Raw genomic sequence first — 19607 nt, forward strand, 5'->3', positions numbered from 1 at the left:
TTGGAGCCAATGACTTCCGGGTTGACGGGTAAAAACGGTACGTGGGAAGTCAGAAAGTAATGGGAGTAGAGCAAACGCATTGTTGATTTTGTTATTTTCATAAGATTTGTTGATGGTAAGCAATGCATTAAAAAACACCAGCCTTATCCTTTAATGTTTGGAATTTTATATAATTGAATACAAGGTGAGATTTTCTCCAAGAATGCAGATTACAATTTGATTTATTGTTCAGGAATATGTGGAGAAGGGACAGAATATATGGAGAGAAAAAAACACGAATTACATTGGAAATTGCAGTGGTCAATATCGCTGGTAGAGTCGGTTCTACTATCAGGCACTGTGTACCTTGTATACATTGTTTTTTGATCATCCTTCTCACCTGTTGCCCAGTCATAAATGTATCACACAATCCCATCTACTATAAAGTTCAAACATATAAATAAATTAACAGAATTTTAGTGTAGAATCCTTTTCTACTCTCTTTTTTTCATATATATAATGCAGTGTTGCTATGCGCTCCATTGACTTCAAATGTGACATTTTATGGCGTCAAACGCTAAATATAACTCTACTGCATCTTAATGAACTTATCCATGATGAGCAACAGGTTCGTGTAACTCAACCAGTGCATGCCCATGTAAAGAAGGAAGGCTTCGCACCAAGGACAATGGTGTGATATAAAAAGGGCTGCTGCAACTGGCAATGTTTACTGTCCCAGCATAATCAACAAGGTAAGCCCACGACCCGTCAGTGCATGGTAACAGTTATGCTTTTTTGTTTTTTATGTCTTGGTACAGGATGAGACATTGTGTATTCGCAACTTTTGACCAACTGCTCTCATAGGTTTTTGTGGATGGTTCAAACTTCTGACCACTTTTGCTATTCCAGTATTTAGAGGTGAGTTTAAAGACATGCTGCATCACATTTCAAACAACATCCACCGTACACACAAGGAGCTGAGGAGACGCTGAAGGTGCTTTCTCTCTTTGTCTCAGGAAGAGAAGATGAGCACAGATGGGGAAATGGCGATCTTCGGGCCGGCTGCCCAGTACCTGCGGAAGTCGGAGAAGGAGCGGATCGAGGCTCAGTCTCGTCCCTTCGACAGCAAGACGGCTTGCTTCGTCAGCGAGGAGAAGGAGCTGTATGTGAAGGCTGAGATCCAGGAGAGGGCGGACGGCAAAGCCACCGTCAAGACTCTGGATGACAGAGTAGGTGTGCTGGAGGGTGAGGCTGATAGATCGGACTGATATTGGCTTTTAATTAAAAATTGGATATTGGTCAGTTGCTCTCTTTCAGTATGATGGAGGTTCCTGTCAGACCACAGCTAGTGAATGTTTTTATTACTTTTTTATTTCACATAGCTGACCAGAGAAACCATTCCAGTGTGGTGTGGGAGGATTTTACAGCTTCAGGGGTTTCAGTCTGTAAAACCTGCAGTGAAACCTGCCTCACACCTAAGAATTTCATTAGTTTGCACTTCAATGAATAGTTTTAGTGTTCCATGATGGTCTAAAAGCTGTTTGAGAGGCCTGTTCCACCCTGACAAGAATCAAATTCTGGGGGGATATCTGAATCCTTGTAATTTTGGAGGATTTTTTAGGCTTGAAAATTGTCATATTTAAAGATATTGAATATTGGCACAAAATATTGGCTATTTGCAGCTACAACCTAAAATTAACAGTATTGGTATCAACCTTACAGTGCAAAAAACATCCATCTTAACAAGTCATTTAGTCTCATATCCAGCCTTCAAATCTTATTTTTCTTAAAACAAGAAAACAACTTGCTTCCAATGCAGCTTCACTTGTTTCAGGAATCTTTTCAGGAATAAGGCAGATCACTGCACTACTATCAAGAAAACGACACTTGATTCTACAAAATTCTTGAAACAAGTTGCTCTGTTTGTGTTTCCCAGACTTTAACTGTCAAGGAGCAGCAGGTGTTCCCCATGAACCCGCCCAAGTTTGATAAGATCGAGGACATGGTGATGATGACCCACCTGCATGAGCCGGCGGTGCTGTTCAACCTCAAAGAGCGCTACGCAGCATGGATGATCTATGTAAGTCAGTCAAGGAGCATGGAGCCAGTTAGACAGACACAGCTCATATACATCAGATGATGGACTTAGAAGTATTTTTATGTTTCATTGTAATTAGAATAATATGTTTAATTTAAATTAGAATAAGATACCAAAACCATCCAATTGCAGAAAACATTAGACAGCAGAAGAAAAAAAAAGTAATAATAAAAAATAAAAAAAAATCACATTTCTGTTTTGACACTTGAAAAATAGTGAAATATGAATGTACCCTTGAAACACACATATCTTGTTATTGGACGATTCAGATTCAGATTCTTATTATATTAATTTGCATGTACACGGTGCTGATTATTGTCACTGCCCAAGAGCCTTCCCCCATCTCTGCCATTTGTGTTGAAGTTAAATCTGCTGCTGGCTTCATTTAAAGGCCCAGTCAGGAACTGGACTATGGCGCCCCCTGTGGAGCCTCTGTCTCCAGAGTGGGCTTCGTTCATGCTTTGATTTAATGGATTGAGTACATTGTTAAAATGACTGAGCTGTTGATACAAGAACTGAGTATGTGACATCTGAAGATTTAAAAAGGTTGTGAAGCAGTAAAGTAACTAAAGTTTATTTATATACCACCTTTCACAGAGCAAAAGTGCCTCACACAGAGTAAAATAGTTAAAATAAGACCAGAACAGAGGCATAAAAACACTGAATTACAGATACGGAAGCTAAACAAAGGCCAGTCTGAACAGATGAGTCTTTAGCTGCATTTTGAAAGTGTCAGCAGAGTCTGCAGGGTTTGCTTACATTTATATTGTTTGTAAAATGGAGCGAAATGGAGCTGCCTGTTGAGTTAGAGTGGGATCTGAAAGTGGCAAAGTGGCGAGTCCTACCATTCAAAAATCTCATGATTGATACACTTAAAAAAGCTATTTAAAAAAACACTTTAAGCCTTGTGTGTGAAAGGTGACTTTGTCCTGTGTAAAAGTCCTTTTTAATCTGTGGCTAGGCTTACTCCATGATGTCGGTCCTGTATGAAATATCATGTAAAAAAATCCATTCCTCACTGCTTCACGCACATTTCTTCACTTGTGTTTTATAAATGCATCCTTCTGTCTTTCCTCTCCATGAAGACCTACTCGGGGCTCTTCTGTGTCACTGTGAATCCCTACAAGTGGCTTCCAGTCTACAACCCCGAGGTGGTGCAGGCCTACCGGGGGAAGAAGAGGATGGAGGTTCCTCCTCACATCTTCGCCCTGTCTGATAACGCCTACCAGTTCATGCTCACTGGTATGTCAGCACAACAAAATCAAGTTCAAGTTAAAGTTCTTTTATTGTCATATGCAGAGAAAACAAGTTGCCCATGACAATTAAATTCTTAGTTTGCGGTCTTCTCTGATGCCTGAACAAACTAAAACGAGAAAGTAAGAGAATAAAATATGATATACTATGTACATACAGTATGTAACTAGTATAACTTGCATGAATGTAATGTTAAAATGAACTAAAATATATAAATGACTATGAATGCTAAATAGTAATGCTAAAAGAAAAGTGTGCAAAGAATGCCTAATATGTGCCAGTAGATAGTTCAACAGTCAATAATTGAATAGCAGAATTCAATATAGCAGCAGACGCTCCTGGTCTTTATAGTGCAAATAGAAATCCAAATGTTGGGGGTGATGTGTAATTGGGAAGAGGCAGCAGTTGATAAGTGAGCGGTGAATCACTGTGATTCAATAGTTTGATGTTTAGTCACTGTCTTCTCTTTTGTTTCCCAGATCGTGAAAATCAGTCTATTCTCATCACGTAAGTGTAGCGATGATTTCTTAATCTGGGCCTATTGACTGACTCTGATGAAACTGTCACAAGTTGAAATGTGTGATTTTTGTTTTTTTTGGCTAGTGGAGAATCCGGTGCAGGAAAGACCGTCAACACTAAACGCGTCATTCAGTACTTTGCGACAATCGCAGTAGCTGGAGACAAGAAGAAGGAGACGAACAGCAAAATGAAGGTAGGACCGGGTCTTTCATCAGACTGTGTTTTGACAGGCAGTGCTGCCAGTCAGTGGTGGGGACTGGAGTCACATGACTTGGACTCGAGTCACAATTTTAATTGCTTGAGACTTCACTTGGTGCATGAAGAGAAGACTTGAGACTTGACTTGGGCTCTGGTGACTTGGGACTTGACTTTGCCTTGTACTTTGACGACTTGAAAAGGTTTCTAAAGTCTTGACTTGAGATCTTGTGTTTGTGTAAATGACTTTAGATTGAAAGTGATGAGATTTGTTCCAGCAGACGACTGAATTTAAATTCTGTTTTATGAATTTGTATGGAATGACTGAATTTACTGAAGTTGAAACTGATTATAGAAATCAAACTCATGATGCTCTTACCAAGTTTTTATCCTATTAAAACCATATTGCATTGAAACGTCCTAGATATTTAGTTTTCTTTAAGATATTAAATTGATCCTGGACTCTTGATTTGTTCTGACTTGACGTGTTCTAGATTTAGACTTGGGACTTGACTTGTGCCTCAAGACTTGAGACTGACTTAGGACTCGAGCAAAGTTGACTTGTCAGTCAGTCAGTAATTTGAGACTGGAGTCAGTGTGTGTCAGACAGATTCCCCTGCTCTTCCCCAGGGGACGCTGGAGGATCAGATCATCCAGGCAAACCCTCTGCTGGAGGCCTTCGGGAATGCCAAGACCGCGAGGAACGACAACTCTTCTCGCTTTGTAAGTCAGCCTGAGGTTCTTCATTTTCAAATTGATTTATCAGGAATTTGTACAACACAGACAGTAAGATCATTTTTTTGCATTGAATAGGGTAAATTCATTCGAATACACTTTGGCACAACTGGTAAACTGGCATCTGCGGATATTGAAACATGTAAGTTTGACTTGTGCACATGTTTTGCTGTATTGTATCTTGCGTGAAATAAATAATGGTGATTTTCTTTTTGGTTTATAGATCATGTTAATTTTGCCTTGTCTCTTTGAAAGATCTGCTGGAGAAATCAAGAGTGACATTTCAGTTGGGATCAGAGAGGAGCTACCACATCTTTTATCAGCTTACTTGCAACAAGAAGCCTGAACTCATTGGTAATCTGATGCATCTTTTTTTTTTTTTTGTCTTATTCCATCTTTCTTTTTCCCTTTCTGGTAACCCTTTATTAATGACGTAGTAATGACTGGAAATAACTAAGTAATATCCTAGAGAAATAGATGTAATAACTAGTTACAGCATTAGAATGACTGGTAACTGAGTAATGGGGTTTTTGTTGTTTTCTGTTATTTATGCAGAGTTGGTACAGAGTAGGTTTGTATACCTATGTGAATATTGTACATAGTCAGTACTAGTATGTCTTTTCTAAAATATATTATGTATTATTGTATGTATTCTACATTATGAGCAAATGAAAACCTCATGAAAAAACATTGTTTCTGCACAGGTGTCGTCACTTTCTGTAATGAATGGAAGATAAATCAATGCAGACAGTGTGTTTCTTCCTTTTTGAACTTGTTTATCCTTTGGTTTCAAACGTGTGTGTTAGTTAGTGTGTGAGCCACTTATCTCATACAGTTACAGGTAAAAGCATCTTAATACCAGTCATTCTAATGCTATAACTAGTTATTACATCTATTTTACTTAGTTATTTCCAGTCATTACTGTGTAATTAATGGCCTCTTTCTCTCTCACACACAGTTGTAGACACACATCCGAACCTATTCTAACCTGACTTGATTTCACCCACTTCAGATATGCTTCTCATCACCACCAACCCCTATGACTTTGCCTTCATCAGCCACGGGGAAATCAGTGTTAAAAGTATTGACGACGCTGAGGAGTTAATCGCTACGGATGTGAGTCGACTCAGCGAAATCACATAAGCCGGCGCTGTCTTTTTGATCGATTTACATTTGACATATCTTTTGGTTTTTTTTATGAAACAGGAAGCCATCGATATTCTGGGCTTCAGTGCTGATGAGAAAGTGGGCATCTACAAGCTGACTGGTGCCGTGATGCATTATGGGAACATGAAGTTCAAGCAGAAGCAGCGGGAGGAGCAGGCGGAGCCCGACGGCACCGAGGGTGAGGATCATCTCTGAGGTTTACTGTTGGCTTGTAAAGTGATTTTTTAAAATGAAATAAGTATTTAAGCTAATATGATTAGATATATTGTTTATGATTATGTGCCTTTTCTCCCTGTGTTGTACTGTGTGCAGAAGCTGATAAAGCAGCGTATCTTATGGGCCTGAACTCTGCTGACCTGCTCAAAAATCTCTGTTATCCCAGAGTAAAGGTTGGAAATGAGTACGTCACCAAAGGACAAAATGTTCAGCAGGCAAGATGACTAACAATTAAATATTATCCCACACATTTCTCCTGCTTAGTTATAATGTGATGAAACAACTCTTTAACTTTCCTTCCTTCTTACTTGCGCATGAGTGAACACTATATGTGGGGGGGACAGAGCTTTACCCTGTATGATTCTCATCCATCTCTGGATGGTGAGGTTTTTGACCAAGAGGAGAATCTATGATTCTCGTCTGCCTTAGGCAGTGAGATCTGACGTAAATATCAGATCAAGAGTAGAATCAGGAAGGGGAAAAGAAAATTACAGAAAAACATATGGGTTCACTCACAATGTGCATCTAAAAGTGGAAGTATTTGCTGTATTTGTTGTGTTCTTTCATCTTTCTATCTCATTTGATTTGAACTGCACTAGTTTACTTTTAAGTATTTTATCTTTTGTATCTCTTGTCTGTATTTTTGCACTTTTTACCTTTACTGTATTTTTATCACCCTGTAAAGCACTTTGAATTGCCCCAGTGTATGAAATGTGCTATACAAATAAAGCTGCCTTGCCTTGCCTTGCCTTGCCTTGCCTTGCCTTCTAGGTGTACAACGCTATTGGCGCTCTTGCTAAATCAGTGTATGAGAAGATGTTTCTGTGGATGGTGGTGCGAATCAACCAGCAGCTGGACACAAAACAACCCCGACAACACTTCATTGGGGTTCTGGATATTGCTGGCTTTGAGATCTTTGATGTACGTGCTGAAGTTATATGTATCGCTCACGTCTTCATGGCATGTTGAATAATGAATGTTTATCCTAATACTGAATATACGTCTTCAGTTCAATACGCTGGAGCAGCTCTGCATCAACTTCACCAACGAGAAACTGCAACAGTTTTTCAACCACCACATGTTTGTGCTGGAGCAAGAAGAATACAAGAAGGAAGGGATTGACTGGGAGTTCATTGATTTTGGCATGGACTTGGCAGCCTGCATTGAGCTCATTGAGAAGGTATATTATTCAAAATATTGCAGCTAGACTCACTTAAAACTGATCCTGCAATTCTGATGATAATAATCAATAATACTAATTGCTTGTTCCCCAGCCGATGGGCATCTTCTCCATCCTGGAGGAGGAGTGCATGTTTCCGAAATCAACAGACACTTCTTTCAAGAACAAACTCTACGACCAGCATCTTGGCAAGAACAGCTGCTTCCTGAAGCCCAAGGTTGTCAAAGGCAAACCCGAGGCTCACTTCTCCCTGGTGCACTATGCCGGCACAGTGGACTACAACATCAGCGGCTGGCTGGAGAAGAACAAAGACCCGCTGAACGAGTCTGTGGTGCAGCTCTACCAGAAGTCGTCGGTCAAATTCCTGGCGATGCTGTACGCAAGCTTCTCTGCAGCAGATGGTAAAGAAGCGTTTTACAGTCTCAATTCAGATCACCTATCAAGAATACTTGGCTGAAATGTATCTATAAACTAAACTAGTGTAATAGACAAATACACTAAAGCGATATGTCACTTTGGCAGAGCATTTTTACACTGGGTTCAACTAATATGGGTTTTTGAAGCTGCCGATTGCTGATGAATTCAATCCCTTTCCATTTTCATGCCAAAAAATTAAAGGTATCCAGTGTTTCCACCCAAAATTGTATTATTGTCGAGGTGTAAAAGCTTCTGAAACAGCATTTAGACCATCAAACAAAACAAAAACTCTCCATTGAAACCTATAATAATGAAAGGCAGGGAGTCCCACCCCACTGATTCAATGACAGGAGAAACTCCCACTGGCTAACTGCCTTTAAATGAAGAATTCATTTACAAAAAACTTTATATATTGATTAAAAAACAAATAAAATAAAATGTGATATAAGAATATCAAAAGAATATAAAATTTCCTTGCATGTTTTACAGTCTTTATATGGAGCTGTGGTCAGGGAGGAACCTCCATCATGTCAGAGGTGGAGGACATTGACTGGCCGATGATATTTAATAGAAGGCCAATATCGGCCCCATACATTGGCAAACTCATATATTGGTCTAATATTGGTCTAATTGTAACACACTGAATGAAATGAAAGCAAAGTAAATGGTGGTGACTTCAGTTAATCAGGTCTGCCAACATTACAAGCTAACTGTTCATAGAGTCATACGGAGGTATACGTTCCAAAAAGTGAAAATGATCTACCAAAGAGAAATACTACTTTAGCTATAGTTTCTTTGTAATTGACAATACAGTCATTCCTGAAGTTTCCTTCCTTTTTTATTACATTATCACTGCAGAAGCTGCAGGTGGTACCAAGAAAGGAGCCAAGAAGAAGGGAGCATCTTTCCAAACTGTGTCAGCGCTGTTCAGGGTAAGGTGCTAATGCAATTTTTGACAGTTGATCTCATATTGAGGTCAGAAATCTGAAACCACAACATTTAAAACACTTGAAAATTGTAACAAAGTAACTAATAGCAAAACTAGGCATAAAAAACTAAATGGGTACTTAAATCATAATCTCTTCCTCCAAAACTAAATGGAATAAAATTCAAATATTTCCCAGTCTGACATATAAGAAAGAACTCTGAAATGAATAAGACCCACATATCTTGATAGATACTATGCATGTTTATAAAACAGTGTATACTTCTACTTTGCCCTCACTGACAATATACTAAAGTTAAACTAAGCAAAAAAACATAAACATTTCTGAATACAAGAAATTAAACTAAAACTAGTAAACACTCAGACCTCTGAAAACTAAATGAAATTCAGTCAGTCACATATATTCTTTTGTTTTTTCCAGGAGAACCTTGGCAAGCTCATGACCAATCTGAGAACCACTCATCCTCACTTTGTGCGGTGCTTGATACCAAACGAGACAAAAACACCTGGTAGGTTTGATAATCCCCTCGTTGCAAAACATATCCTGTAAAAGCATACAGCTCAGAGTTATTTTCGCCTTCATCATAGGTGTTATGGAAAACCAACTGGTTATCCACCAGCTGCGCTGCAACGGTGTGCTGGAGGGCATCAGGATCTGTAGGAAGGGATTTCCAAGCAGAATCCTCTATGGGGACTTCAAGCAGAGGTAAATATAGGTTTAAATTTGAATATTGCTCAGTGTCAGGTCTTAGTTTCAGGCCTATTATTCTTCCCACAGATACAGGATCCTTAATGCCAGCGCTGTTCCCGAGGGACAGTTTATGGATAACAAGAAAGCTGCAGAGAAGCTGCTGGGCTCGATTGACGTGGATCACACACAGTACAAATTTGGACACACCAAGGTTCTCATTTGTTTGAGCACACTTGTTAAATGGTGGTTACACTTGGGATCAGGAATCACATCTTCCTTGAATAAGAACCTAATTGAATAAATTGCTCAAATCAACTGTATTTTCAGGTGTTTTTTAAAGCAGGTCTCCTGGGCACTTTGGAGGAGATGAGAGACGAGCGCCTGGCCCAGGTGGTGACGTCCACTCAGGCTCTGTGCCGCGGCTACGTCATCCGGCTGGAATACCAGAAGATGGTGGCCAGAAAGTAAAGATCTTTAGTGCTTTAAAGCTGCACTAGGCAAGGTTTGCGTTAAGGTTATGGTTAGGAAACTAAAACAACTTGGTTAAGGTTAGGGAAAGGCTTTGGACATGGTTAAATATGAAAAACGTTCGTTAAAAATTTTAATTTGACTCACGGTAGAACTTTCCTTCGGGAAGTTGGGAATTGAACCACGGTCACCCATCTTTGGTGAGTCCAGCTTTCTCTGGACGGAGTGCTCGCTCACTGCTGTTTAGGAGACATTTTTGTATTTTGCTCTTAAGGTTTGATTAATCACTTCTGGTGAGATTTCCAGCCAGTTATACCCGACATCAGAGTTTCTCAGTCTCAGTTAGTGGGAATTGGATGCTGCAGCCCCAATTTGTGATTTAGACTATTAAGACAGGTTTATTTTTTACATTTACATGTTGCCTAGTGAAGTTTTAAATTTAAGAATAATATATAGCTGTACGTGAGTGAAAACTTATCCTGATCTTACTTTGTTAGGGAGGCCATCTACACTATCCAATACAACTTCCGCTCATTCATGAATGTGAAACACTGGCCATGGATGAAGTTGTACTTTAAACTCAAACCTCTTCTGAAGAGTGCTGAGGCTGAGAAGGAAATGGCTCAAATGAAGGTGGATTTCACTAAACTCAAGGAAGATCTGACCAAATCAGAAAACAGGCGGAAAGAACTTGAGGAGAAAATGGTTTCCATCGTACAAGAGAAGAATGATCTTGTCCTTCAGGTCCAGACGGTAAGTTAACCCAAAGCAAGCTTTAAGAGTTAGTACAAAGTCAGGCGATCTGCATGATTATTATTATTGGATGTTTACTGAGTGCTTAGCTGTGCAATATCCGCTCATAATCTTGATATCAGGAATCTGACAACCTGATGGATGCAGAGGAGAGATGCGAAGGACTCATCAAAAGCAAGATCCAGCTGGAGGCGAAGCTGAAGGAGGTGACAGAGCGACTGGAGGACGAGGAGGAGGTGAATGCCGAGCTGACCGCCAAGAAGCGGAAGCTGGAGGACGAATGCTCTGAGCTCAAGAAGGACATCGACGACTTAGAGCTCACCTTAGCCAAAGTGGAGAAGGAGAAACATGCCATTGAGAACAAGGTAATGTTATGTACTGAATATTGCTTAACATCGTCAAAAGTTCAAGGAGGATAGTAACAGCAGTTCTGTATGATAATGTCAGGTGAAAAATCTCACTGAAGAAATCATGAGCCAAGATGACAACCTTACCAAACTGACCAAAGAGAAGAAAGCCCTGCAGGAAGCCCATCAACAAACTCTGGATGACCTGCAGTCAGAGGAGGACAAAATCAACTGTCTGACCAAAGCCAAAGGCAAATTAGAACAGCAGGTGGATGAGGTGAGTTAGTGTACATAAGGCTAACTGATGAAAACTGACCTAATGTGCTATTTAGAAAAGACGCATGCATGTAAGTATGGTTCATGTTTTTAGCTGGAAGGTTCACTGGAACAAGAGAAGAAGATCCGTATGGACCTTGAGAGAGCCAAGAGGAAGCTAGAGGGCGATCTGAAACTGGCCCAGGAGTCTCTCATGGACGTGGAGAATGAGAAGCAGCAGCTGGATGAAAAGCTGAAAAAGTAAGGAGTCCTCTCTTTTTGTGTGAAGTTCAAATTCCACATTAAATCCATGTCGAGTTCAAGTCCTGCGTCAATTCTATTTGAAGCTAAAACAGATGTATATCATACTACAAACTTAGTGTGATCATAGGCTAGCCTTGTCCCTTTCTTACAGTAGTTTTGCTTGCTGCTGAACCTGCTGTGTTTGTGTGTATTTTTGTTTTTTTTCCTCCTTGCTAACTTTATTCTTTTCTCTGAATTGTATCGCACCTGCCTATGAAATCCTCTTTATAATCAAATACATTTTAAGTCTAAACTCAGAATGCATTGATTTTTTTATGATGCTTCACTTTATTTTACAGGAAAGACTTTGAGTTGTCACAGCTGCAGACTAAAGTTGAAGATGAACAAGCTCTTGGTGTACAGCTACAGAAGAAAATAAAAGAGCTCCAGGTGAAGAACTTGATCAGTGGGTTTGACACAAGCCAGTTTTACAAAGTTAAGTTGGTTTGACTAGTTTCTACCTCTAGCATTACAGTGCTGCAATCTCTTATCTGTAGGCTCGTATTGAGGAGCTAGAAGAGGAAATCGAGGCTGAGCGCTCTTCTCGGGCCAAAGTAGAGAAGCAGAGGTCTGATCTCTCCAGGGAGCTGGAGGAGATCAGTGAGCGGCTGGAGGAGGCCGGAGGAGCCACCGCCGCTCAGGTTGAGATGAACAAGAAGCGAGAAGCCGAGTTTCAGAAACTTCGCCGGGACCTGGAGGAGTGTTCGCTGCAACACGACGCAACCTCCGCCGCTCTACGCAAGAAACATGCGGACAGCGTCTCCGAACTGGGAGAACAGCTGGATAACCTCCAGAGGGTCAAGCAGAAACTGGAGAAGGAGAAGACCGAGTTAAAACTGGAGGTGGACGACTTGTCGAGCAATATGGAAGCCATGGCCAAGTCAAAGGTTAGCGGATATGATTAATTTATGTTTTATATTCAGTTGACCGTTCCAGGTTCTATTTACAATACTTAAACTATGACAACATGCAATAAATCTTGTCTTTTTTTTTCAATGTGTAGATTAATTTGGAGAAAATGTGCCGTTCACTTGAAGATCAACTGAATGAGGTAAAAACCAAAGAGGAGGAGCATCAAAGACTGATAAATGACCTTTCAAGTCAGAAAGCTCGGCTGCAGACAGAAAATGGTGAGGAATACTTTGGCGGATCTGCAACAATCAAGTCAGTAGGCACACTTACTCACTGTCAAATTTTTTTATACTTATCATCCAGCTGAGATGTTTCGCCAGCTTGAAGAAAAAGAATCCCTAATGTCACAGTTAACTCGGGGAAAGCAAGCCTCCATTCAGCAGATCGAGGAGTTGAAAAGACTGAATGAGGAGGAAGTGAAGGTAAAGACCCACAAAAGAGACTCTCAATATGTTTTTTTCCAATTTAAAGGTTTACAATAATGTTTTACACTTTTTCTGTCAAGGCGAAGAATGCCCTGGCCCATGGTTTGCAGTCGTCTCGCCACGACTGTGAGCTGTTGAGAGAGCAGTATGAGGAGGAACAGGAGGCCAAAGCTGAGCTGCAGCGCTGCATGTCCAAGGCCAACAGCGAGGTGGCTCAGTGGAGAACCAAATACGAGACGGATGCCATCCAGCGCACCGAGGAGCTTGAGGAGGCCAAGTAAGAACGATCTCCACATCATTTAAAAACAGGATGGACTCTTACGCAGTCTTACGATGCATGTTCTCCCACAGGAAGAAGCTGGCGTTGCGTCTTCAGGATGCAGAGGAAGCGGTGGAGGCCGTTAACTCCAAGTGCTCTTCTCTTGAGAAGACCAAACAGCGGCTGCAAGGGGAGGTGGAGGACTTGATGATGGATGTTGAGAGGTCCAATGCTGCCGCTGCTGCCTTGGACAAGAAGCAGAGAAATTTTGATAAGGTTCTGGATGACTTTCCTAATGTTAAGAGTTCAAAAAACATTGCTAATACGAATGACGCAGTAATGGAGGTGTTCTGGGATAGATTATAAACACATACCTTAGAACCAACTGGGAGCTACAAATTGCATAAGTTCAAGATAATTCAGAGATAGATTTGTTTCAACAGCATTGATCACAGTGTTATGTGTGGTTCAGTACCAGATAGCTTAATTGATGATAAAGTATTACGCTGGCTTATTGCCGTTCATCCTTGTTGGAGAATAAGTTGAATCAGAATTCTCTCAGGCATATTTTTTTAGCCAAGCTAAGCTAGCAAGCTTATAGTGAAATTATGTCTTTTAATGATAATGGTTTAATGATAAAATTGATGTTAATAGGTTTTGACTGAGTGGAAGCAGAAATGCGAGGAGGGTCAAGCGGAGCTGGAGTCAGCTTTGAAAGAGGTGCGTTCTCTTGGCACTGAGAACTTCAAGATGAAGAACGCCTTTGAAGAATCGCTGGAACAACTAGAGACCCTCAGACGTGAAAACAAAAACCTGCAACGTACGCCAAGGCCCTTTACGGAGCTAATGCTGTGCATGGTAGATGTTAATAATGCGAGGAAATGATTGGACCTTATCAGATTTCCTTTTGTTTCAGAGGAAATTATGGATGTCACTGAACAGCTGGGAGAGACGGGCAAAACTATCCATGAGCTTGAGAAATCAAAGAAGCAGGCTGAACAGGAGAAAGGAGAGGCCCAGACTGCTTTGGAGGAGGCAGAAGTAAAGATAATACGAATATCTAGCTCATATATCTATCTCAACTCAGCAACTGTGTGTGACACCTTCACATTAACCCATCTCTGGTGATTATAACTGTGTATCATCTCTGTTGTCAGGCCTCACTGGAGCATGAGGAGTCCAAGATCCTGCGTGCGCAACTGGAGCTGAACCAGGTGAAGTCTGAGGTGGACAAGAAGATCGCCGAGAGGGAGGAAGAGATCGAACAGCTGAAGAGAAACAGCCAAAGAGTCATCGACTCCATGCAAAGTAATCTGGATGCTGAGGTCAGGAGCAGAAATGATGCCCTGAGAGTCAAGAAAAAGATGGAGGGAGACCTGAACGAGATGGAGATTCAGCTGAGCCACGGCAACAGGCAGGCAGCCGAGGCCCAGAAACAACTGAAGAACGTACAGGTTCAGCTCAAGGTGAGATACACATAAGGGAACATGTACAGAATTAACAATGTTTGTACACAGTTTTAGGCCTTGTTTCCCAATAACGATCACTCTTAGAGGTAAAGAGCATTTTTAAGTGTGATCCTATGAAGGTTTGCTCATTACCTACGTTTCTCAAAGCAGCACTTAGAGCGGGAGCGTGCTCACATTAGTTAAGTGTATCATAAAGTCGCGGTGGCGCTGTCCATTTGACAGGTGCTGAAATGTTTGTTGACTTGGTTTCATAATAACTGATTAATCAAAATGGCTGTAAGTTATGGGACATTGTGCAAATACATGAAATACTAAACAAAAATGAAACTCACACAGCAAAGAATTACATCTGCTTAGAATTGCCACAGAGACAACATTATTTAAAGCGCTATTTCACTACACCCATCCATTTTATACAGAGATTATTAAAATCTAGGCTAAATAAAGACAAAAAATACATAAAATGAAAATAAACTTAATAATAAATAAATAAACATAGCCTATAAAACCTTAAAATTTCAAGTTAAAAAGTTGCAATGAATCTTGCAGATGTACATGGTGGGGTGTTGTTTTATTTGTTATCTACGATCAGTTTTAAGAACGTGTTAAGGTGCTTTTCGAAAACACCTCACAAACTAAAGAGGCTTCGTAAACGATGGTTGAAACAATCATCTTAGCTTTAAGATGCTTTTGGGATACGAGGCCCTGGATGGTTACCCTAACTTTAAATTAACACATAGAAACGCTGCACATGCATATTTTCGTTCTATAGGAAGTGCAGATTCACCTTGAGGACGCCCTGAGAAACAACGATGACATGAAAGAGCAGGTTGCCATGTCTGAGCGCAGGAGTAACCTGATGCAGGCTGAAATCGAGGAGATCAGAGGAGCACTGGAGCAGACGGAGAGGAGCCGCAAGATAGCCGAGCAGGAGCTGTTGGATGCCAGCGAGAGAGTGCAGCTCCTTCACTCACAGGTTCGACTTGATCAATACTTGTCAATACATGTCATCATTTCATCCCTTTTCACTTTAAAGGTACTACATGTCGCATTTTAACATCAATAAATCATTATCACATTCATTTTGAGACATGAGTATTGCATTGCCCAGAAGATTGGCAGTCTCCACCAGTCCCTACACTGTATTGCTTTACGGCATGAAGGGATATTGCTTTACGGCACAAAACAGGAAGAGGGCGCTGTTCTTCCAGAGCAAACAGAACTAAAGCTTTCAGGGTTTCTGGTGAAATGAGTGAAAGGCTGATGGAAAAATCACTTCCGACATGTTTATCCTCTTCAATAAAGCCAAAGATGCCAGGGAGGGGGACGGGGGACAGGAAGCAACAGGGTTTATAGGAAATGTAGTCTTAATTTTGAGAAATAATTGTACTTACAATACCATTGGCGTGAGACAGAGGCCAATCTACCAATCATCTCCATCATGGCCTCATTTGTTTACGGTAATTATACCAAGTTATCACAATTAATTTGATATTGACATATTGATGTTTAAAGATGCTACACATAGTACCTTTAAAGTCATATTAGCATTGTAATGTCATACTTTGCATCTCTTACAGAACACCAGCCTGATCAACAGTCGGAAAAAGCTGGAGGCTGATCTGGCTCAGATTCAGGGTGAGATGGAGGAGAGTAACCAAGAGGCTAGAAATGCTGAAGAGAAAGCAAAAAAGGCGATCACTGATGTAAGTGTGTGTGTGTGTGTTTGGTTTTATTAACTAATGCAAGAGTCTGTATGGCCTTGCTTGATTCTCGGCTGCAAAAACAGCAACCTGCTAACGTTTTTTGACATTGCTCAGGCTGCCATGATGGGCGAGGAGCTGAAGAAGGAGCAGGACACCAGCGCTCACCTGGAGAGGATGAAGAAGAACCTGGAGGCCACAGTGAAAGACCTGCAGCAGCGTCTCGATGAGGCTGAGAACCTCGCCATGAAGGGTGGGAAGAAACAACTCCAGAAACTGGAATCAAGGGTAATGCATCGTAATGAAAAATCACAAAGAATCCCTCTGGGTTTTGTATAAATACATGTCTGGGGTGTTATTTGTAAAACTGGCAGGATTAGCATGATGTTATGAGGCTGAGAGGTTTCCATTGTCCTCATTTGTCATTTTTTCTGCCACCTTTCCATTTTATCATTTGAAATTTGTGAAGGTGATTCATGACAGTGTAAAAATACCCCCTGCTCCTCTGTTGTTTTAGTCAGAAAGAATATTACCGCTTTTTCTGAAATAAATGTTTGAGTATGAAACAATGTTGTACTGCTACAAACATTTCAATAGATTCTTTTCAAGGTACCATATAGGGTGACAGGGTGTAATCAGTTTCTTGAGGAACATATAAAAGTGTGTCCTCACAGCTTTTCTTAAAAATTCTGGTTAGTTTATTTGTTCAAGAAAGTAAAATATAAAATGGCAATAGACAGAATAACACAAGATTGTCCAGGTGGTTGAAAAAAAACCCCAAAGAAATGTAGGGCTTGTGTGAGATGACCACCTATATCAAATATAACTGAGTCACTAAGAAACAGAAGAAAATAACTTACAAATAATTAACTTACAAATAAAAATGAAAATGAAATGGCAGGTGAGACCATTGACTTTCTTCAACGCTCAGATTCAACCATGTAATCTTTGTCATACTAAGCCTGTACTGTATTGTCCTCATAGGAGTGAATTAAAGCACTTTCTTCAACTATGTGACAATATTCACATTGCTCTGTTCCAGGTGCGAGAGCTGGAGAATGAGCTTGAAACAGAACAAAGACACGGATCAGATGCCGTGAAAGGTGTGCGCAAATTTGAGCGCAGGATTAAGGAGCTCACCTACCAGGTACCAGATACTACAAAATCTGTGAACTTGTAGTGGTCCATCAGTTATACATGTAGAATATTTGACAGACGTCAGACTCGAGTCACAATTTTAATTGCCTGAGACTTGATGCATGTAGAGAATATTATATGAGACTTGACTTGATTTGGGTTCTGGTGACTTGGACTTGACTTGGACTTGTACTTTGATGACTTGAAAAGGTTTCTAAACTCTTGACAAAAGATCTTGTGTTTGTGTAAATGACTTAGATTGAAAGTGATGAGATTTGTTCCAGCAGACGACTGAATTTAAATTCTGTTTTCTGAATTTGTATGGAATGATTGAATTTATTGAAGCTGAAACTGATTATAGAAATCAAACTCATGATGCTCTTACCAAGTTTTTATCCTACTAAAACCATATTGCATTGAAAAGTCCTAGATATTTAGTTTTCTTTAAGATAGTAAATTGATACTGGACTTTTGATTTCTTCTGACTTGACTTGCTGTTCTACATTTAGACTTGAGACTTGACATTAATGACATGACTTGACTTGGAGGATGTTTTGTAAAATAGTTGTTTTCTTTTGTTGAAAACCAGTCTGAGGAAGATAAGAAAAACATCATGAGGCTGCAGGATCTGGTGGACAAACTGCAGCTGAAGGTCAAAGTGTACAAGAGGCAGGCGGAGGAAGCTGTGAGTGATTTTTCTGTCAACGCTAAGATTCAAACATTGTTTAACTTGATCTTTAGAGAGCTACATGACAGTGATTCTTATTAATCAATTATGTGACACCTGATAGGAGGAGCAAGCAAACACCCATTTGACAAAGCTGAGGAAGGTGCAGCACGAGCTGGAGGAGGCTGAAGAGCGGGCCGACATCGCCGAGACCCAGATCAACAAGATGAGGGTCAAGAGTCGCGACATGGGCAAGGTGGGTCGCTCAGCTTCTGCCAGTGTGTCTTATACAAACTTTTACTGAAGGGAAACCTCACTCTAGTTGATAATCTAACAGATAATTTCTGTTTTTCTTTCTCATTTACCAGGGAAAAGACAGCGGAGAATAGTCTTGCTTGGCTGCCATAAAGAAGATGAAGTGTGCCGTATCTGTAGCATGAAGTAGTATGCAACATACTCTTAACCAAATAGCTATTCATTTCTTCAATTATATATAAAGTGATGATAAATGATTAGTAGCATTTGGAATTGCCTGCATTCTTTTATTTTGTGGTAGTGGTTGTATGTTGCCTTAATATAAATAAAAATCTCAAAATAATTCATCACTGCTTGATTCATTTTATTGTTTGGATAATAGTTCATTTTAATGTTCAGATACAGTAAGTATTGTACTTGTATTAGTTGGTACAATAATTGGATGTGGTGAAGAATTTTAAATAAAATAGCAAGTCTTGCACAACAAATTAACAAAACTGGTGTTCTTCATTTTTATTGGTATTCACAATCAAGATCATGCATTTAATCCCAATTTTGTCTCACTGGCCTGAAAGGAGATTCATCAATTTGATTATTTGGAGACATGAATATGGTAGTGACATATGATCGGTTTGTTTAGTTGAATCAAAAATAATGCACAGCCACCAGTCATGCATTAGTTAATGATGCTATTGTTAATGTGAAAGCCATGGGCAAAGACACCCCAGTCTGCACATAATCTGCATCACTACTTTGGGATTTTCCAAACAATTTCTGGTGGGTGGAGAGAGTGGAGCTACAGTGCAGCAGCAGGGCAGCAAGCATATAAAACTATGGGGGTTTTGCAAAGGCTACATACACTTTGTGAGTAAAATAATGAGTTGCAGTGGTAAAGTTATCTTGAAGGGAGGTGTAACATGTTCAGTGGAACCATACAGGAGGTCGGCTCACATAGTGTACGAATTTGCCAATGTGCTGTTGAGATCATTCTTAACAAGCTAAAAGAAGTGAATTCAAAGAGTATCGAATGAAATAGAATTAACTAATGCGACATGTATAAATGTCAATATTCACTTATGTGAGAGATGACTCATATTAGTAAGATTCACTGGTTTGAGTTAACATGCTATATAATATTAATATGGTATACTAGAATTATTTGTTCCCAAATGTAAACATGAATATCAGGCACATTTGATACCAATTATTCTGTATCCGCTGCTATTCAAGCAGCAGGTAAAGTCTTGTCCTATTCTG

General features: G+C 40.1%; 1 protein-coding gene across 1 annotated transcript; it reads left to right on the top strand.

Annotated features, from left to right (window-relative positions):
• The first annotated feature begins 1004 nt into the window (after window positions 1-1004).
• Window positions 1005-18484, top strand: LOC139651627 (myosin-4-like). Its single transcript, XM_071528627.1, has 39 exons — window positions 1005-1208; window positions 1916-2059; window positions 3163-3319; window positions 3811-3838; window positions 3935-4043; window positions 4676-4768; window positions 4859-4922; window positions 5036-5134; window positions 5793-5896; window positions 5987-6125; window positions 6260-6378; window positions 6935-7084; window positions 7173-7343; window positions 7438-7744; window positions 8619-8692; window positions 9128-9215; window positions 9295-9412; window positions 9485-9608; window positions 9725-9861; window positions 10363-10618; window positions 10741-10983; window positions 11066-11242; window positions 11336-11481; window positions 11823-11913; window positions 12021-12410; window positions 12527-12653; window positions 12739-12857; window positions 12941-13137; window positions 13212-13395; window positions 13774-13939; window positions 14036-14160; window positions 14277-14585; window positions 15361-15564; window positions 16169-16294; window positions 16409-16579; window positions 17334-17438; window positions 18018-18113; window positions 18220-18351; window positions 18464-18484. Exons 1-39 carry the CDS (start codon window positions 1005-1007, stop codon window positions 18482-18484), a joined length of 5814 nt encoding a protein of 1937 aa, XP_071384728.1.
• Window positions 18485-19607: the final 1123 nt, after the last annotated feature.

The sequence above is a fragment of the Centroberyx affinis genome, unplaced genomic scaffold (genome assembly GCF_046629955.1).
Source record: "Centroberyx affinis isolate AG114_WGS23_722 - 3 ecotype Tasmania unplaced genomic scaffold, CSIRO-AGI_Caff_v1 ptg001691l_1, whole genome shotgun sequence".
NCBI lineage: Eukaryota > Metazoa > Chordata > Actinopteri > Beryciformes > Berycidae > Centroberyx > Centroberyx affinis.